At 41.8% G+C, this 22,300-nt stretch overlaps 1 protein-coding gene across 1 annotated transcript in view; it reads left to right on the top strand.

Annotated features, from left to right (window-relative positions):
* The window catches only part of LOC124721953 (thrombospondin type-1 domain-containing protein 7A-like), a 1,225,854-nt gene that overhangs the window by 670,100 nt on the left and 533,454 nt on the right, over nucleotides 1-22,300 (top strand). Inside the window, exon 8 of the mRNA XM_047247119.1 lies at nucleotides 12,714-12,849. Coding sequence (XP_047103075.1) covers nucleotides 12,714-12,849 — 136 coding nt within the window. The remainder of the gene's footprint in view (nucleotides 1-12,713; nucleotides 12,850-22,300) is intronic.

The raw sequence follows: 22,300 nt of genomic DNA, 5'->3' as shown, positions 1-22,300 counted from the left end.
GACTCGTAGACTATGAATATAATTATTAGTCTTATAAATAGATCTTGAAGGTATTGAGACCTCACAAACTTCGCGTTCGTCTCTTAATAGATGGTGTTCAGATATCCGCTATCTGCTGACGACATCCAACAAGTTTAGTTTGAGAACAACTATCACTGGCGATCTGTTGTGTGCAAACCGTTATGAACAAGATAAACTATCAAATATTGTATAATATTAATAAAATAAAGAAATGCATATTTATAACTACACCCGCCTTTCCGAAAAGGTATATAAGATCAGTCATAATAAGTAGTAGTAGTAGTCACAAGTATATGCGTTTGTCAAGAAACCGAAAATACACTAGCCGTCCCACTTACTACTTATCCCTATTTCACCTGGCTCTGAGTTGTCACTATGGAGTATAAAAATGCAGAAGGTAACCTCTATCGTACGGAAATTTGATTTCTGTCCACAAGTTCTATTACGTATTCCCGACATGCTGCCTGTTGGAACAGCGACCATCACAGAAAAAAGTACTCTTTTTTATTCTATAGTCACAATTTTGTATTTTGCAGCCGGCCAGAGTGGCAGAGCGGTTCTAGGCGCTTCAGTCTGGTACCGCGGGACCACTACGGTCGCAGGTTCGAATCCTGCCTCGGGCATGGATGTGTGTGATGTCCTTAGGTTAGTTAGGTTTAAGTGGTTCTAGGTTCTAGGGGACTGATGACCTCCGATGTTAAGTCCCATAGTGCTCAGAGCCATTTGAACCATTTCTATTTTGCATACTGGCTACTGATTTCAGTACACAGTACAATCCTCAGGCTATTCTACAATCAAAAAATCACAGTAAATTGATAAAATAATAAAGTGAGAAACGTTTTCAACATTTTGTCTCCATAATAGCAAACGTATGGTAGCAAGTTCAGCCCTAAAATATATAGGTAGCCCCTTAGCCGTGGCACGCAGTCGTCACGCTCGCTCCACAAGAAGGTGCTTCAGATACTAAAAGTAAAGATCAGTGCAAGCTCCAAGTGGGTGGTAAACTCCATCTGAGAGTATATATGGCCACGAGACCGATAGCGAACGAGTATCGTGAGGGATAGTTGAAAAGAACTTTGAGGAGAGAGTTCAAAAGTACGTGACACCGTTCTGGGGCAGCAGTGCTGAGACTGCTCCTCAATATAGAGTTTCTTTCTTTTCCTACTTAAAGAAGAGTGGTAACACTGTGAAAAACATCCAAAAAATAAAAATTGCATAAAATATGAAATTTACAAAATCACATAATAAAAAACAAGAATAAATTAGTCCCAATTGCAATAAAACATTAAAAGCAAAATGACAGATCACGGAAGCCATGTTTAAATTCACCGTCGGTATATGGTTTATATCACTACAAAACATCGATATGAGCATGAATCATTTTTTCAAGTAGGTGTCGTCATGACAACAAATTCTTACATAGAGGGCACTCTTCTCGCTGCTGGCCGCAATTTACAACTATTTAAAGCTTATCATTGACCTTTGCTGTTAGTATTTGACACATCCACTTGCGGAGCGAGCGCGAAGAATGCGCGTCAGGGGTATGAGGCTATCTATACATTTAAATCATACGTTCACTATTATAGAAACAAAATATTTTTAAATGTTTCTCACATTATTATTTTAACTATTACTGTGATATTTTTATCACAGGATAGCCTGGGGATGGTACTGTGTACCTAAATTCGTAGCCAGTATGCTAAATATAAAATTGCGACTACAGAATAAAACAAATACTTAAAGTTCTATGCACATGATTTCAAGGCTCTTGTGCAGCACTTCACCCTCTAAGGAATACAGTGAAATCCCTTTTTCTTCTTGGAGTCAAGCTTATCTTCATTCACAGTACTCCTACTAGTGATCACCTCAATTGACGGAATTATAGTAAACAAACTGGCTTTAAATGCAATTGTTTCTTGTTCACATACTGAGTCAGGAGATGGCGGGTGAAATCGCCGATATCCACACAGGAGGAGCGGATATCAAATCCTGGTTCTGTTAACCATATTTAGATTTTGCACCGTTCCTGAAAATACACTACTGGCCATTAAAATTGCTACACCAAGAAGAAATGCAGATGATAAACGGGTATTCATTGGACAAATATATAATACTAGAACTGACATGTGATTACATTTTCACGCAATTTGGGTGCATAGATCCTGAGAAATTAGTACCCAGAACAACCACCTCTGGCTGTAATAACGGCCCTGATACGCCTGGGCATTGAGTCAAACAGAGCTTCGATGGTGTGTACTACAGCTGCCCATGCAGCTTCAACACGAAGAGTGACTGGCGTATTGTGAGAGATCTGGACAATGTGCTGGTCAGGGCAGCAGTCTAACATTTTCTGTATCCAGAAAGGCCCGTACAAGACCTGCAACATGCGGTCGTGCATTATCCTGCTGAAATGTAGGGTTTCGCAGGGATCGAATGACGGGTAGAGCCACGGGTCGTAACACATCTGAAATGTAACATCCACTGTTGAAAGTGCCGTCAATGCGAACAGGTGACCGAGACGTGTAACCAATGGCACCCCATAACATCACGCCGGGTGATACGCCAATATGGCGATGACTAATACACGCTTCCAATGTGCGTTTACCGCGATGTCGCCAAACACGGATGCGACCATCATGATAATGTAAACAGAACCTGGATTCATCCGAAAAAATGACGTTTTGCCATTCGTGCACCCAGGTTCGTCGTTGAGTACACTATCGCCGGCGCTCCTGCCTGTGATGAAGCGTCAAGGGTAACTGCAGCCAAGGTCTCCGAGCTGATAGTTCACGCTGCTGCAAACGCCGTCGAACTGTTCGTGCAAATGGTTGTTGTCTTGGAAACGTCCCCATCTGTTGACTCAGGTATCGAGACGTGGCTGCACGATCCGTTTCAGCCATGCGGATAAGATGGCTGTCATCTCTAATGCTAGTGATACGAGGCCGTTGGGATCCAGCACGGCGTTCCGTATTACCCTCCTGAACCCACCGATTCCATATTCTGCTAACAATCATTGGATCTCGCCCCTGCGCCAGCAGCAATGTCGCGATACGATTAACCGCAATCGCGAAAGGCTACAATCCGACCTTTATCAAAGTCGGAAACGTGATGGTACGCATTTCTCCTCCTTACACGAGGCATCACAACAACGTTTCACCAGGCAACGCCGGTCAACTGCTGTTTGTGTATGAGAAATCGGTTGGAAACGTTCCTCATGTCAGCACGTTGTAGGTGTCGCCGCAGGCGCCAAACTTCTGGGAATGCTCTGAAAAGCTAATCATTTGCATATCACAGCATCTTCTTCCTGTCGGTTTAATTTCGCGTCTGTAGCACTTCATCTTCGTGGTGCAGCAGTTTTAATGGCCAGTAGTGTAGCTTCAGGGGAATCTCGTACAATTTACTTATCAATGCCGTGGTCAACTGTCTCCAACAATCACATCTGTCTGAGTTTTTACTGCTTACAACTGCCTGGGTGTAATGTTCTTCTGTTATTGCACTTGATTTTCTAACAGTTAGTGTTTTCTCGAAATGTGTCTACATCTTACACACAGAGAGTAAGTTCAATATGATTGTGTTCATGGGACTTTATTGCTGACCGACGTTCTTAAGTAAGTAATGTAAAGGTAAAGTTCCGCGCTCTGGCCATAGACGTTAATCAGGTCCGACCGACAGCCGTGTCATCCTCTACCAAGGTCCATATCAGATACAATAAAGAGAGACATCTGTTGAACAGACCACTCTCCCTGTCGTTGTCGGGCTTCTTGACCATGGAACCACTATTAATCGGTCATGTAGCTCCTCAATTGGTATCAGGCGGCTGAGTGTACCCCGTACCAGTCCTCTCACCAAGGAAAGACAGCTAGCAGTCCTAAGAACCGAACTCGGATCCTCTGCATCACACTCAGCTGCCCTGGCCACTCATCTACGGAGGCGGATGACGCCCTTAAGTGCTGCTCATAAGTACCCCCATGTCGCTAAGGTCTTCAGTCTGAAGAGGTTAGATGGAGCTCTCCACACAAATCCATCTAATGCAATCTCTTCAACTCTGCATACTATGGCAACCTATATCCTCTTGAATCTCCTTACTGTAATAGAGTCTTGATCTCCATCTACTCGATCTCTCCGGCTAATCTTCAGAATTCTTCTGCAGGGCCACATTACCAAAACTTCTATACTCTTCTTGTCTGAACTACTCATCTTCAACGTTTCACTTCCATATATGGCTACGTTACAGACAGATATCTTTAAAAAGGACTTCCTAACACTTAAATTTGTATTGGATGTTAACAAACTCCTCTTTTCCACAAATGCTTTTCCTGCTATAGCCACTCTGCATTTTAAGTCCTCTCTACATCGGGCGTCATCGGTTCTGATGGTGAAATAGCAAAAATCGTCTACTACGTTTAGTGTCCCATTTCTCAGTCTAATTCCCTCAGCGTCATCTGATTTAATATCATGACATACTGTTAATCTTGTTTTACTTTTGTTGATGATACTCCTAGAACCTCTTTTGAAGACACTATCTATTCCATTTCTCTGCTCTTCTGAGCCATTTGTGGTCTCTGACAAAACTACAGTGTCATCGGCAGACCTCAAAGTTTTTATTTCTTCTCCCTGAACTCTAATTCTGTTTCCAAATTTCTCCGTGATTTCCTTCACAGACTGAATAACATCGGCGGTAGGTTATAACCCTGTATCACTACCTATTCAACTACTGCTTCTGTTTCATATTCTTCGACTCTCGTAAGTACAGTCTGGTTTCTCTAAATTTTATTTGTGTATTTTATACCTGATACTTTCAGAATCTCAAAGAATGTATTCCATTCAAGACTGCCAAAAACTTGTATCCCAGAAAGTAAATATAAGGATCAAAAGTAGTGAGACATACTCTTCCACTACCAAAGACACCGTAATGAAGTATGATTTTTATTGGTGCAAAACTGTGCGAGATAGCGGAAGAAAGAAGAGACTGACGCTACAGCTAGTGCAGCCATTAGGGACAAAATGTGACGTCTTCAAATACCTCACTTATTAAAAAAAGGTAAATAATCAGGCGTCAATGAAAGCAAGTAACTGGCATTGTGAAATGATGGTATGCTGCAGGAGGAACAACAATCTGAATCGAGACGTTCCTCGTTTTATCTAATGAGACGCGACTCATGAAGAGAAATATGTACTAGTATAAGGAATTATTGCCAGCTACGTATCGTTTTTCTTGGGAGGCAGATGCGGAAGCAACGTGTTCAGAACGCCAGTTTCTCTTATTTAGTACGACATACTGGAGACAGTATCTGATAGCAGACAAGCATTCGCTTTTCTAGAAAAATTATTCTAGTAAAGTAAAACTGGCATGTAGCGCTGTTTTAACTTTGCAAGTGACGTATGTACTTTTCGCAGTGAGAGGGAAAATTTCGAGCGTATTTCTGCGTGGCTGTATATGCTTTGAAACTTACGTCAAATTGAAGCTGTGTTCCGTACCGGGAAACGAGCCCGACCTTTAGAGTAGGAGAGCCTCGGCAGAAGTAAGGTAACGGCACAGTAAGCTTTGAGGTGGGTCCCAGACTGCTCAGTCAGCAGAGCGTGGCCTGACAAAGGCAAATTTCTGCGTCAGTGTAGACGGTTTTAATCAGTGAGGAAGGAGGAAAGTTCATTTCAAAGCACTCAGTACTACAAAGTAAACTCTAATTCTGAGTACATGTTACTTTAGAGCAAATAAATAATGTTGACATAACGTTTGAGCTTTTGTTTGATAGCAAATTTTATTGCTTTTGACTTTGTTTGTCAATGTACATGTATAATTTCACGTACGAGAGTATGTGTTTGTCGACCATTTCCACTTTGTTTTTGTAATTTCTTGTGGTGCGTGCGTGCGAGCGTGCGTGCACACGTGAGCGTGTGAGTGCGGGTGCGTGTTCGTGTGTGTGTGTGTGTGTGTGTGTGTGTGTGTGTGTGTTTGTGCACATATGTGTGTGTGAATGTGTGCATGAGTGCGTGCGTGCGTGCGTGATTGAGTGAGTGTGACGGGTGATACGGACAGGTGATGGGTGGGTGTGCGTTGGGTGTGAACGTGGCCGTATGCGTATTTCCACGCGTGATTTCCTTAGAATCGATCGAGCAGAGATAATTCTTCCTCTAAGCTTTTTCTCTTCAATCAACGTCAGCCAATGCATAATCCATCCATCTTCCTGTAGGTCTTCTCTTCGACCTAGTGGAGTATTTTTTCTTTCGTCATTGTCTCTGGCATCTTATTACCTAAATTCAACTTCAGATACAGTAACCTACGCTTCCTTTGGACTTTGATAAATTTGAGAAGACCCAGCGGAGTATTTTTTCTTTCGTCATTGTCTCTGGCATCTTATTACCTAAATTCAACTTCAGATACGGTAACCTACATTTTCTTTGGAATTTGATAAATTTAGCTACATTTTCCCATAATTCAATATTATGTCTCATTCTCCAACCCTCTGCCTCCCTCACTGGCCTATTATTTGCAGTATTTTCTCATACTAATGCTGTTAGGTTTTTTGTATCAGCTTCTAACGTGTTCCACAGTTCTGATCGACAAGTAACAACCGATCACACAGAGGAATATCATAGTTTTAATTTTGTTGTTCTTATAATACCTGTAAGTTTGCAAAACAAAATCAATTTCCCGCTTGTATCCTATACGTACAACAATGTGTCAAATTATGATCATCCAATATAGAGAAACCTGTTTAAATGATGTGCTTAATAATTTTGAAATATCTATTAATTGACAGCATATTGTGTAGTGATTTTCTGATTTTAAAACTGGACCTTACTTTCTTTGTCTTGTTTTCATTTACAGTGAAATACGTTATTGTTTCTACTGTCACCATTACACCAATTATTTATTTAATACATTTTTTATCTCTTACCCTAATGCTGATACCATCTGCGTATGGATATTTCTGACTAGACTGGATCATTATTGTGTCTTTTTTTTTTTCATTTTCTGTATGAGACTAGACAGTGTTATGTTAACCTGCTCTACAGAGGGACCATTACCCTGTCACTCCAACGGTATAGTTAAAGCTCTTGATCATTCTATTAATCACCCTCAGTTCTCTTACTTTCTCAGCTGTATCAATATTTTTGTCAAAGATGTCAGTTGTTTTACATCTGTACTCATCGTACGCATATCAAAACTATCAAATGTCTGTGTGAAATCAGCAAATAGGAAGTGAAGATCTACATCATTTCCATAAAACGACTCTGTTATTTGCCTAAGAAGAAACAGGTGAAGCGAGGATCTTCAGTTTGGTCGATAGCATGATATTTTCAGTGCATTTCTTATCATTTCATTTAGCATTCTTTTAAATACGACGTACAGATTACTGATATTGCCTTTATAATAAATTTTTTATGCATAGACTGTATTACTCCTGGCTTTCGATTCTCTGCCGCTTTTTAGTTTTCTCATGTCCTAGTTAATAGCCCTCCTGTTTTAGGATGAATATTAAATGTGTTACAAGGTGGTAGTACAGACTAATTCTACATAATAAGTTTCAATTTTTAGTATTTGCAGATATACAGTTGTTAGAATTTACCCCAAACAAATACTCAGCATCTGTAAATACACTCTAAGGAAAAAAAAAACACGCGCCACAAAGGGATTATCTGATTCGGATGGAAATCGATAGATGTGACGTACATGTACAGACAACAATTGACTACACTTTCAGAAAAACTGGATGATTTATTCAAGAGAAAGAGCTTCAAAAATTAAGCAAGTCAGTAACGGGTTGGTCCACCTCTGGCCCTTATGCAAGCAGGTATTCGGCTTGGCATTGATGAACAGAGACGTGGATGTCCTTCTGACGGATATCGTGCCAGATGCTGAAAATCATTAGATCGTCACAATCCAAGCTGGTTAGAGGGACTTGCCCATAAAGCTCCTTATGTTCTCAACTGGGGAGAGATTCGGCGTCATTGCTGGCTAAGGTGGGGTTTGGCAAGCACGAAACAAGTAGTAGAAAGTCTCGTTGTGTGTAGCAGGACATTATCTCGCTGAAATTAAAGCCCAGGATGGCTTACCATAGAATATCGTCGATGTACCTCTGTGCGTAAGGATGTCGCGTATGACAACCAAAGGGGTCGTGCTATGAAATGAAATGGCACCCCGGACCAGCTCTCTTGGTTGTCAGGCCATATGGAGGGTGATTGTCAGGTTGGTATCCCACTGCTGGCCGGCACGTCTCGAGACACGGCTCGCTGGCCGTGGAAATCATTGACTGGAGTAGAATTATTTTCAGTGATGAGTCCTGCTTCGAATTGCTCCACTTCGGCGAATTACGTGTCGATGAGGATGAAACAATGATGAGGACAGTACAACACCCAATCCTCGGGCAGAGAAAATCTGTGGCCAGGCCAGGAATCGAACCGGGGTCCCGCGCTAACCACTCATCTATGGAGGTAGACTTGTTAGTGGATAAATGACCCTAATTATTTAGAAAATTTAAACATTTCTACTTGTCTTGTTGTGTTTATCCTCTGCATTTAGGCTTCATTCATCGTCAAATCATTTCTTCTTGTTGCTTCTACCGACTCTTTAGACTGTTTTCTGTTTCTTATTCTAATTCTCTTGGTGTGCTATGTCTTCTCATTTGATATCAGAGCACATTTTATTTTCGCTTTTTTGTTTTTTAATATTTCACGTTCATTCAGTATTTCTTAGTTCTAATTGATTCTCTTTCCGTGTTAGTAATCTGAATCACAGTTTCGTCCCTTAAACCCAGTTCAGGTACACGAGTAAGGAGAACAAAAATACATTTCTAAACACATAGTCGATTTGATTAACCATCTTATTAACAATAGACTGCCGGCCGGTGTGGCCGTGCGGTTAAAGGCGCTTCAGTCTGGAACCGCGTGACCGCTACGGTCGCAGGTTCGAATCCTGCCTCGGGCATGGATGTATGTGATGTCCTTAGGTTAGTTAGGTTTAAGTAGTTCTAAGTTCTAGGGGACTGATGACCACAGCAGTTAAGTCCCATAGTGCTCAGAGCCATCTGAACCATTTTTTTAACAATAGACTTCCATATTCCGAAGTGGATGATTTTTATGAGGAAAGTAGGTACTGAAATTGAGTTAGTTACTCTTAGCAGCAAACCAATTAGAATAATCAAATTATCTGGACAAATACATTTATTTCTGTTGAAATTACCGGTGTAACAACGTGGCTTCTGCTGTGGTAGCTCTAAACCGCGGGCCGTGTCTTACGATTTGCGGATGTCCGATGTGGACCGAGACCAGTACTTTCGTTAGAAATATATGTGATTGTGTCGTACAATTAAATCGTTCTGAAATCAATCAACCACTGTATTAATCTTTTCAGACTAATTTAGCAAAGTACTATTGTATCCTCTTGATAGCCCCCTATATTCATATCGTCCAAGTATGAATCAAAGTATATCAAAACTGGAAATAAGTCATATTTTTCCACATTATAGTGATTTATGATGTTCATAAAATTACTCTTTTTTTACTGTTCCTAGGTATGTTGTTATTACTGTTATATCCTTCAATACCCCTTTTAAACCTGGGGTGATGGGTCTTATATTTATGTATTAGATTTTCCTTTATAATTTTTCTTGTTGGCAGTCCTGTTCTACATTGGTCCGATCGCCTTTGGATCACCAAACAGAGCAGAATACTTGTGGCCTAATTCCTTGAAGGGTCAGTATATCGCACTTTAAATTCCGAGTATTTTCATCTATTTCTTTCACTTTTCTAGAGTCGGGTGCTCTCTTCCGTTATCATTGAATCATTTGGTACATTTTTGTAATGTAATCCTTTTCCGCTGTGGGGCCACATCCCCCCTCCCTCTTCCACCACTCATCTCTCGCTGTCGATGACCGTGCACGTAGCTTTGCCACCACCAGCATAAAAATCACCATGTTCCTACGATAAATAGTGTCTTATTGAAAGTGGGAAATAACATCGTACAGAAATTATGGCTTATGCTATGGACAGAAACAAGACACTGACAGCCCAAAGATTGAAAATTTGCTCAAAATTATTCTGGACCTAATGTCGAACAGTTTTACCAGCTAAAGTATGAAATCTGTTTACGCAAAGACACAAATCTAACAACGTTTCGCTTGCACTCATCAAGTCACTGATGGAACAATGGTCCCTTTTTGCCGGCCGGAGTGACCGAGCGGTTCTAGGTGCTACAGTCTGGAACCGCGCGACCGCTACGGTTGCAGGTTCGAATCCTGCCTCGGGCATAGATGTGTGTGATGTCCTTAGGTTAGTTAGGTTTAAGTAATTCTAAGTTATAGGGGACTGATGGCCTCAGAAGTTAAGTCCCATAGTGCTCAGAGCCATTTGAACAACGGTCCCTTTGCCAACAATTCCAACTTACCCCATCTGCAGTACATCAGGGTCTCATCAAACACGAAATGGAAATTAAGGCGAAAACTGAAAATGTTTTATTTGCAACAGTTCCACCTATAGTCACCGCTCCGACTGAGACGTTTGCTGTAGCATTGTAGCAATTTTCCAATACCCTCGTCGTAGAAGGCAGCCGCCCGTGTTATCTGCAAACTCTGTGCACGAATCTGCAGCTAATAGCCAGCGCTTCAAGTGAGCAGAGGTATAAAATCAGAGAGAGCCAAGTTCGGCGTGTAAAGTGGGTGATCAAACACGTCCCATAGAAAACGCTGCAGGGGCTTCCTCACTGCCCCTGCAGTGTGCTGCCAAGAATATTGTCATGAAGAAGGAAATGTATGACAGATACGTTGTGTGGGCTGCATGAAACCAGGCGAAATCTCTCACAGACACTCATACTTGACGGGAGACACTATTTTCTAGGCATCTTTACGTGATCAGTGTGTGCTCAGATCTGTAAAGAGCTGAGGGAGACGATAGACAGGCATACTAGAGTCACTGTCCAATACATCTATGCAAAGATTCATCGGATCTTCACAATGGTTTCCATTTCGCGATCGATCGGACCTTACCCTCCGAATAGCCCCCGTAGGACTCGCCAAAGATTTTCGGGAAAACTGGTACACTCAATATGAACCATGACATATACATAAACTATCCAATCGAAAGTACCTGCACATCAGTTAGTGATCGTTAATGTGTGATGTGTCGACCCTTCACCTTTATAATGGCTTCAATTCTACTGGGGACACTTACAGGGAGGGATCTGATTATCTGGTGAGGATTGGCGGAAAGGTAAGATAATGGGTCTGTAGCGCAGTCGACGAATCCGATTCTTGTAACACCGAGTAGGCCTAGTCAATTCCGCATTACATTGGTATGCCCGAATACTTTTGATCAGATCATGACATACTATAGTGAGCTGACAAAAGTCATGGGATACCTCTTAATATCGTGTCAGGCCTGCCCAGCGTAGAGCAGCAGCTCGACGTGGCATGGACTCAACAAGTCCTTGAAAGTCCCCTGCAGAAATACTGAGCCGTTCTGCCTCTATACCCATCCATAATTGCGGAAGTGTTGTCAGAGCAGGATTTTGTGTACGAACTGACCTCTCAGTTATGTCCCATAAATGTTCCATGGGAACCTTGTAGGTCGATATGGGTGGACAAATCATTCGTTCGAATTGTCCAGATTGTTCTTCAAATCAATCGCGTTCATTTGTGGCCTGGTAACATGGAGAATTGTCATTATAAAAATTTCATCGTTGTTTGAGAGCATGAAGACTATTAATGCTCTGCAAGTAGCCGAACATAGTCATTCATAATCAGTGATTCGTCCAGTTGGATCAAAGGATCCAGTCCATTTCATGTAAATACAGCTCACACCATGGTCCGCCACCAGCTTACACAGTACCCTGTTGACACCTTGGGTCCACGGCTTGTTGGGCTCTGCGCCACACTCGAACCCTACCATCAGCTCTGACCAACTGAAATCGGGACTCAACTGATCAGGCCACTGTTTTACAGTCGCCTGTGGTCCAACCGATATGGTCACGAGCCCAGGAGAGGCGGTGCAGCGCGATGTCGTGCCGTTAGCAAAGGCACTCGCGTCTGCCGTCAGCCGCCATAGCCCACTAACGCCAGATCTCGCCTCACTGTTCTAACGGATACGCTAGTCGTACGTCACACATTGATTTCTCCGATTATTTAACAGAGTGTTGTTTCTCTGATAGCACTGACAAGTCTACGCAAACGCCACTGCTCATGGTCGTTAAGTGAGTGCCTTCAGCCACTGCGTTGTCTATGATGATAAATGCCTGAAATTTTGTATTGTCGTCACACTCATAACACTGTGGATATCGGAATACTGAATTACTTAACGATTTCCGAAATGGAAGGTCCGATGCGTCTAGCTGCAATTACCATTCCGTGTTCAATATCTGTTAATTCCCGTCGTGGAGTCATAATCACGTCGGAAACCTTTCAACGTGAAACAGCTGAGTAAAAGTGACAGCTCCGCCAATGCAATACCCTTTTGTCCCTTGTGTACGCGATACTACCGCCATCTGTCTTCGGTCCTTCTACATTTCGATCAATGTGTCTAGAGTTTTCGCATGTGGTTGGGGAGCTGAAAACTTGAGTTCTATCATATGACTTTTGTCAAATCTGTGTATTATAATTTGGTTGATAAATTTTGAAAACTAACTTGATGGTCTTTTAGACAGAACTTATCTTGGAGGTAATCGATCTGATTACGGAAACGTTGTGGTCGTGTTTCAGCCTCTGTCTGGAAGGAAGGAGCCGCAGGAAGGTGCCGCGCACCGTTCAGCCGTGCGTCGTGGCAGAGGACTGCGTTGTGAACCAATGGTCTTCGTGGACCAAGCTGCAGGATGGCTGCGTCGATGGTGGCGGAAGGGTAAACTCCAAATTATCTTACATTTATTGAAAGTTCTTATTACGAGAGTAACCTTAAGAAATATTGAATATATGTATCTACTAAAGTAAAGTGAACAATATTTAGTTGAGACAGGAATGAGAACCGAAAGAGTAATTCATACGTAAGTCTTCGGTCTTTCAACATTTCGACCAATGTGTCTAGAGTTTTCGCATGTGGTTGGGGAGCTGAAAATTTGAGTTCTATTCTCAGATGTATGCTGCAGATTTCTTTTCATTTGTATACAAGGTGCCTGAGAAATTTTATTTGCCTATGTTGTTGTTACTCGTTATTGATTTACCTACCTCATTTACCATCCTGTTCTAAAATTTCACTGCGAGAAAAATACCAATGAAAAAATTGCAGAATGTATTTGGGAAGCGGACACAGGTTCACTGCCCCATAACGGGATGCCTTGGTCGCTGCGTAAGCAGCGGTTTCATTGGACGTCATGGTTACATAAATGTAACAGTATCTTGCATTGATTTCTGGATAAAATGTTTTAGTTGCCCGTGTATATGATTATTAAAAATGCTCAGTTTTCAATTATCTATCGATCCCGTCAATTTTAAGTCGGCCGCGTATCATGAACTTCACTGATCGTTTCCTCAAAAGCGACAGTGAAAGAGGGAGGGAAAGGGGGAGGCTGTTGTGCCAAATTATCTGAGTCTTTCATTTTAGGTTGTACACAAGTGATCTGCCAAATACGATCCGAATCGGTTGGCCGTGCATGGTGCCTTCCCTAGAGGGGAAAACCGTAAACTTGATAATACTTATCTTCCATGCATTTCAGTTGACATGCTTGTAAAACGAGGCTCTGAGCACTATGGGACTTAACATCTATGGTCATCAGTCCTCTAGAACTTAGAACTACTTAAACCTAACTAATCTAAGGACAGCACACAACACCCAGCCATCACGAGGCAGAGAAAATCCCTGACCCCGCCGGGAATCGAACCCAGGAACCCGGGCGTGGGAAGCGAGAACGCTACCGCACGACCACGAGATGCGGGCACTTGTAAAACGAAAAATCAGAGTGAAAATAGAAAAATTTTCTAAATTTCCTTATAGAAGCTCCCTAGAGGGAAATGAATCTTCTGATATGTACATTGTTGTAATCCCATCAACTCTGAAGAGATAATGGAGAATCAGCAATTCATTTGAAATGATTGTTATTAAGAAGGCCACCAAGAAGAGTAGTATCTGGAATGTGTTCACTTCAGTGAATGATACCAGACGGTGAGGAATGATTAAAATCATCGTGATTGTGTAACTTATCTAAATACGTTGGTCACGTCTGTAACCAAATTTAGCTCAACAAATTAGAACTCTTTGTATTCGTGCGAGTTAAAGTATAATATTGTTTTTGTCTATCCTGTTTCCTGTTATTTTACACACGGAGGGAAAATGTTCATTATATTTAGTGGATTTTAAAAATCGGATAAACGATATCATTTACTACGTTTCCTCACTGTGCTATCTTTGTGCAGGAATATGTGCGTACTAAGTGTGGCAGGTGCACGTTGTTCATGTTCCGCGTCCAACGAACACACGAAAATTTGGTTCCAGCCTTAATGTATTCTATTTCTTTATGCAGTAAAAATCTTAAAGAAATTAGCTGCTGATGTTGTAGAAGCTACAATGGTGTGCAAAAAGTAAGGACGAAAGTAACTGTCGCATGATGTGTCACGGCCAAGTGACACAATTCGTTGAAACTTGGACCATACACAGAAAGAACGGTTACTGTATAGCACAGAAGGTAACTGAAAGAAGTACACAATGAGACGAATAGAAATGACAGTTTTATTCAAAGACAATTATTTCGCTGACGTCACCGCTGTTCATGATATTTCCCTGGACCTTACATTGGTTGGTTGTTTTGGGGAAGGAGACCAGACAGCGTGGTCATCGGTCTCATCGGAATAGGGAAGGATGGGGAAGAAAGTCGGCCGTGCCCTTTCAGAGGATCCATCCCGGCATTTGCCTGGAGTGATTTAGGAAAATCACGGTAAACCTAAATCAGGATGGCCGGACGAGGGATTGAACCGTCGTCCTCCCGAATGCTGGACCTTACAAACGGGTGGACACAATTTTTAGAGACTGTGAGATCATCACGGACGGCAATGCATTCTCTGCAACATGCTCCCTTACGGGCCACTAGGTTGGTAAGGAGTTGCTGTGTTGGGACGTTCCATTGCCAACCAGCGCGGGTAACAACTGCTGGATACTCGTTGGTGCATGTGGACGGGCTGCAATACGTCTCACAACCGCATCCCACAGATGCTCGGAAGGATGTAAGTCGGGGAACGGGCAGACTGGTCCATTGTCCGAATATCCTCTCGTTCCAAGAACTCCTCCACCTGCATGCAGCTCTGAAAAGACGCTCATGGGAAAGGAGTATAGTGTCACAATAACGTTGACCGGTGAGCGTACCGTGTTCAATAGTTGCAGATCGGTATGCCCATTCAACATTATGCTTCCTCACTCAGTAACATCTCAACCATCAAAACAATAGAGTTCGACAATTTTCCTGGGTGCATTACGCGTTGCCACTTTCCGCTATACAATGAAATGGCGAAACTCATGGGATAGCGATATGCACCTATACAGATGGTGGTAGTATCGTGCACACAAGGTGACTCGTAACTTAGCAAACTGTTTCATCACTGCATGGTGTGCTTATGACGGCAGCCACCAGCGACAAAAATGAAAGTCAAAACTGTAAATGTGGAATTTGGTTGACTCACGTAACGTGGACATTTCTAATATTTGCAAAACGACAGAAAACATCACAGCTACGTTTTCTGAAAGTCAATATACAGGAGGCAAAGTACATTTCGCTGTGTAATTGATTCTTACAACTCTCTCAGTCTACCTAAACGTGATACCAACATTTCTTTAATAGCTGTTGTACTATAAACAACGCTATGTAGTACTTTTTGATGACAGAGATGTTTTTCAGTTAATCGTTTTGCACAAAAAGCTGAAATCTGCACCGCAGAGCAGTTAGAGACCAATTATGTGATGTTTATGTGGCAGCAATACTGATACTACATTGTTTTGGCCGCATTACGTTTCACTTTTACCTAATAGCAAGCTTGATTTTTCAACACATATCATCTCACACATCGGAAAGTAATGTATCAATTTAGAACACTGCTATTTTCAGAAGCCACGAAAAGCAACAAAAGTAATTCTTCGAACGACTTTTAGAAAAGGTCCTTGCTTCAGTACCTCTGCAGATAAGAAAACAAAATTATCAATCAATCATGTTCATGTTAAACGCGACCCTTGCATATGCTAATCAAAGAAATGATGATGCCTCAAAATCTTCAGCCATGCGACTTACATTCGGAAATTTCACTATCATAAAATTTGTCGCTTCATGATTTTTTTTTATTTTTTATGTTAGTGTTGGCAGACAGATACGACAGTCCAGAAACGAAAGTAAATTAGTGGCTGAAGTTATTTATCAAAGCCTGCAGTGCGAACCATATTTGAGTATATAAAACGCTTGCTCCGTGTGGGGTAAAGCAAATCTCATTTCGTCTGATAATTGGAACTAGTCCTCTCTGTAAATGTAACGCTCTCAAATTATTTGGAGACCAGAGGAAGTTTTATAGTGAAAACATGTGTGGCAAACAGTAAACGAGAGGTAAAAACTATTCATCCGTGAAATATTCCTTTGTGTTCATAATTGTTCTCCAGAAAATTTTAAATATTAAGTTCAGTACAACCACATTATCATTATGTTTTTCTCCTTTATTGTAATTTGAAACTGAACACTATAACAGGCAGTAATTGTTAATTAATGGTGGTCTGCGTAATATAATTTTCTCCGCGTACAATCTGAACCTCCTAACTCTAAAGAGAGTAGAGTGGCAGAAGATGCTGAGATTCAAAGACGATCTCAAAGAATTGTCAATGCCTTTGTGCTGCTTGCCTGTAAGCATATACAGGGCGAGTCAGTATGAAAGGTACATGCTTTATGATATGATAGTATTTGTGATTCTGAACAAAAAACTTCGTATGGCTATATGAACTGTTCCTTATGGTTTGGTAGATAGAACGCATTTCTGTATTATTCAAAGAATGTCATTATTTACAACGTACTACAGTAGTACAGATGAAGTTGAGACGCAGATGAAGTTGAGACGAACAATTTGATACGGGACACTTTGGTTTGAAAATGGAAAGCTACCTCAGACTGGCCTATAAAACTACCTCAGCTACAACACATGCGCTTCGCGCGAGATTTTCAATATTCTGGCGCTCTCTTCATGCAAGCCATTAGTCCCAGAAAAAAGTTGAGTAGAACATTTTTTGTGGGATATGTAATGTAGTTTTATTTCGTACTGCGATACGTTTTCGATGTAGGGTGTGGTTTTAGAGTTATTCAAGAAAAACGTACAGAAGTGACGTTAAAAGTGTTCGATTACGAAACCGTTCGGAATATGACATATGTCCTTACGAAGTTTTTTGTTCAGAATGAGTAATAGTATCACCTTTCACAACATGTACATTTCCTCCTAACTTACCCTGTGTAGTGACACGACTGTACAGTGGAGATAACTTTTATGAGATACTGATATACTGACACAAGGCTGACAATCACAATTAGCATTTTCTGTAACCATACATTTTGTGAAACGATTTACTGAGAGCTATTTTGCAGTTTTTAATATCGTGTTGGCATGTTATTTATCAGCAGCTTAAGAAGTAATTCACTGAGGAAGTGACTGGATTATCCTTGAATATAACTGAGCGAAACGTATACTAACATACTATTGCTGAAAGCGTTGTTCTGAGTATGACCGTAGGAACAGGTACATGTTAGCCGTAAGCTACTGTTGAACAATACCACCACAATTTTAAGTGTGTGTTTTGACTCTATAGGTACATTAATGGTTCTCTTTAACATATTGTATGTCTGGTGACTTTGAAATCAAACATTAGGATTTGATCCTTCGTGATGAGCAAGCGAGCCGACTCCATGATAGCATACATCCTCGTCGAATCCAGTAAATCAGAAAGTCCAGTCAGCAAATATGATGCATGAAAATTTTAAATAATTCAGTTAAACTATAGGTTGTCAGAAGATTTAAAAAATACATGATCTGGACTAAGAGCCAATGTCAACATTTCTTTATCTTGGGAAAAATATTTCGGCGAAATAGATTTTCACTGTACGACTCTTTTAGAGAAGGATGTTTTACGGACCGCTGTGGAGTGGGATGATACAAGTCATCTACCTCGGTAGTTTTTCTTAACACATACCGTGATTAGTGGGACTAGAAACGTGAGGTGGTAAAAAGAATGAAAGACATGGCGTATCAGATGTTCCCTAAAACTACGAGAGAAGATAGTCTAATATTTCATGAGACTCAGCAGAAGACTGCTCGTGAGCTCTGGTGAAATGACTATCGGACATAACTGATAGAATTAATATGAAACTCAGATGTGTCTTGCATGAGCCGCTTGCAAAAAGCGTGTGCTGCCCGGCGTGCCCATTGACTATGAATGGTGAAGTTTTGCGTCCCTAGTACGAGATCGAGCACAGAATTTCGCATCATATTGTGTTTTACATGTCCTAAATACACTAAGGTTTGAAAAATACAAACAACGTCTACCAAAATTACTCTACACGTCTTCAGCGATTGAGATGACAAAGTGACAGGATACCTTGCTTGGCATTCGGAAGGGTGGAGGTTTAAATCTCCGGTCGCCATTTCACATTAGTTCTCCCGTGGTTTTCCTGGATCACCTAAACAGAATGTTAGTATGTTTTCTTTGAAGGGACATGATAAATTCCTTCTCCATCCTTTCCCAATTCGAACCTCAGCTCCGTCTAGAACGACCCGTCGTCGCCGGGATGTTAGACTTTAAGTACTCCGTTCCTTCTAAAGTTTTTTTTCCATCGACAATTTCCTTTAACAACAATTATGAGTGAAAGTCATACCGTTCAAAATCAAGTTGACAAAGAGATTTGCTTAACAATTTGTATTATTACCCAGTTTTCCCATCGTCAAAGTACCTTTATGGACAGGTGCTGTGATCTGATGAAAGATGATATATTTCTTTTTTACAATCTAAATTTCTTCTCAATTCTTTTTCTGTCCACTTGGTCCATAATTCCAGCATTAGCCTGCTACTGTTTACGCATTCATTAATCAACAAGCAGAAGGGAGGCGTGCTGGGGTAGTCCGTACAGTTGCGCATAGTCACTGCGCCAGGGTAGCGTAGTGGTTAGTGCATGTGTTAAGCAGCAGGATTCCCGCGTTCGAATCCTGCCCTTACTTTCAGTCTGCATATATACATCACAGATGTTTGAGAATTGGAAAGACCTCTAGAAATATATACACTGAAGAGCCAAAGGAACTGCCACACCTGCCTAATATCGCTTAAGGCCCCTGCGAGCGCGCAGAAATGCCACAACACGATGTGGAATGGACTTGACTAATGTCTGAAGTAGTGATGGAGGGAATTGACAATATGAATCCTGCAGGGCTGTCCATAAATCCGTAAAAGTATGAAGGAGTGGGATCTTTTCTGAACGCACGTTGCAAGTCATCCCAGATATGCTCAATAAAGTTCATGTCGGAGGAGTTTGGTGACCAGCGGAAGTGGAGCTACTCGTAGCAATTCTGGACGTGTGGGGTGTCGCATTGTCCTGCTGGAATTGCCCAAGTCCGTCGGAATGCACAATGGACATGAATGGATGCAGATGATCAGACAGTATGCTTACGTACGTGTCACCTGTCAGAGTCGTATCTAGACGTTATCAGGGGTCACATGTCACTCCTACAGCACACGCCCCACATGGTTCCAGAGCCTCCACCAGCTTGAACGGTCCCTTATTGACATGCAGGTTCCGTGGATTCATGAGGTTGTCTCCATAATCGTACACGTCTATCCGCTCGGAACAATTTGAAACGAGACTCGTCCGACCTGGCAACATGTCTCCAGTCATCAACAGTCCAATGTCGGTGTTGACGGGGCCACCTCGGAGATGCTGTGTCCCATCGCTGGTCCGTTGACTATGGCATCACATTAAAACTCACTTAAATCTTGATAAACTGCCATTGTAGCAGCAGACACTTGTTGTCTCATATAGGCGTTACCGACCGCAGCGCCGTATTCTGCCTGCTTACAAATCTCTGTATTTGAATACGCATGCCTATGCCAGTTTCTTTGGCGCTTCAGATTAGTTTCATTTTATTAATTAGGATTCTGTTTGCATCCTGGAAAATATCTATGCTAGATGAAATAGTCTTCGCGTTTTTAATGCAACGTTACCGCCTTTTGTCTACACGTTTCTATGCTGTTTCGTATCTGCAGTGGAGTGATGAATACGGGTCTCATCCACAATGACAAATAGGCTTACAGAATCAGTTTGATTCTTTTTTAAATATCCCAAATATTCTCAAGAAATTCTTTTATGCATTGGCTTCTGATTAACTTTCAGGAAATGCAGCATCCGTGCTGCACCAAACCATTTCCCAGCTAACTCTCCGTGTAAATCGGACAGTATTCTTTCTTCTGATAAGCCAGTAGTGTCAGCTGTTTCATAAACTTTTAATCACCAATCGTAAAATTACTAAGCGAGCACTTTCTCCGTTTTCACATATGTGGCTGGAGTTTTGGAGCATTTTCCGCTTAGATTATCAAGAGAAGTACATCAATGTTTGAATACAGCGTCCCTTTCTTAACCATTAAAAATTAAGGAAGAGGTTCTTTACAGATCTTCACCAGTTGTGGATGACCATCCATTGGACAGAAATCGTCCTAAACAAAACAACTTCAGGATGGCAGTGTATACCAATTTATACAGGATGATTCAAAAGTAAAGGTACACACTTCGTGGGTGTAATATATGTATCAAAATAAGAGTAAAATTTTAAATGAAGTTCTGTCTGAAATTGTTTAATTTCAGGGCTATGCATCAGAGTATGGATCACATATGCAACATAAACAACCCAAAATTAGTTCTTCTTAGTAGGCAACGACACGAAGGGATCCGAAATTCAATACATCCACGTACTGCACATTGACTCCAGAACATGTTCAAGTGAAGTCCATGTAGCCAAAGACGGTGACGTGCGCGACGTATTTCCACTGTAGGAATGTTGCAGGCTCTGTTCATCTCATTCTGTATAGTTGCACAGCCGTTTCCAGTTTGCTGCTGTATTTGTGAAAGGTTATCAGCTGCAACACCATACATGAACTCCTTGAGACACCCCAAAGCTAGAAGTCCAGGGGCTTACGATCCAAAGATCTGGCAGGCCAAGCAACTGGTCCTGCACGACCTATCTACTGGGATAAGCAACACTGATATACTCTCTTGCCCTCCGACTAAAATGTGCAGGGGCGCCGTCGTGCATAAACCTTACTCTGGGTCCTGTAGCGAGTGGGACATCATGAAACAGACCTCCCAATTCATGTTCCATAAACTGTCTATACACTCTGCCAGTCCGAATCTGTGAATCTGCACGCAGTTCAAGTAACTGACTGTCCACTATACCACACAAAATATTCACTGTTACGCAAGGATTCTCATACGCCCACACGTCATGTTATGAACGTTCACGATTCACGATACCCGTAGGGGTAAAGAGACTCTCACCCGCAAACAGTATCCGGCGACCAAACAGTGTATTAGCAGCATGGCATTCGAGTAACCACTGACAGAAATTCTGCTATTAGGTTAGTCTACAGATGTCCGCTCCTGTACCGTCTGCAGGTGAAACGGGTGAAACTGCTGTTTCTGAAACAGGCACTATAGCGTAATTGAGCTTCCTCTACAATCGCACTTACATGGCAGATACTTGTGGTCGGATCTTCGCCTACCATTTCCAGAATGTTTTCAACACCCACTCCATCCAGTTCAGGCCGACCTAACCGTGGCGCACCACGAATGCCATATTTCCTTAAAAGTCTCTCCACAGCTGTCAAAAAAAAAAAAAGGTTCAAATGGCTCTGAGCACTATGGGACTCAACTGCTGAGGTCATTAGTCCCCTAGAACTTAGAACTACTTAAACCTAACTAACCTAAGGACATCACAAACATCCATGCCCGAGGCAGGATTCGAACCTGCGACCGTAGCGGTCTTGCGGTTCCAGACTGCAGCGCCTTTAACCGCACGGCCACTTCGGCCGGCACAGCTGTCAAAGTCTGGTGCTTTGGTACTCTTCTGTTTGGAAACATGCGCCTTAAAGGAGGCACATATCCGCGTATTCACAATTTGATTACGCAATCGTACGGTATACAATGACTGCAGTCTATGAACTAACGACAGAATGGCTGTACGTCTGGTGTCGCTGCACTACGACAGCACCATAGAGTACAATGGACTACACCGAAGTCAAGTAGACATGAACATTTTGTGCCAGACTCTACCCAGCTGTGTAGAGGGGTGTACAAAGCAACATCAGT

This window comes from Schistocerca piceifrons, chromosome X, assembly GCF_021461385.2.
Source record: "Schistocerca piceifrons isolate TAMUIC-IGC-003096 chromosome X, iqSchPice1.1, whole genome shotgun sequence".
In the NCBI taxonomy this organism is placed as follows: Eukaryota; Metazoa; Arthropoda; class Insecta; order Orthoptera; family Acrididae; genus Schistocerca; species Schistocerca piceifrons.
Note: the sequence above shows the minus strand (reverse complement) of the source record. Positions and strands in the feature narration are given on the sequence as shown.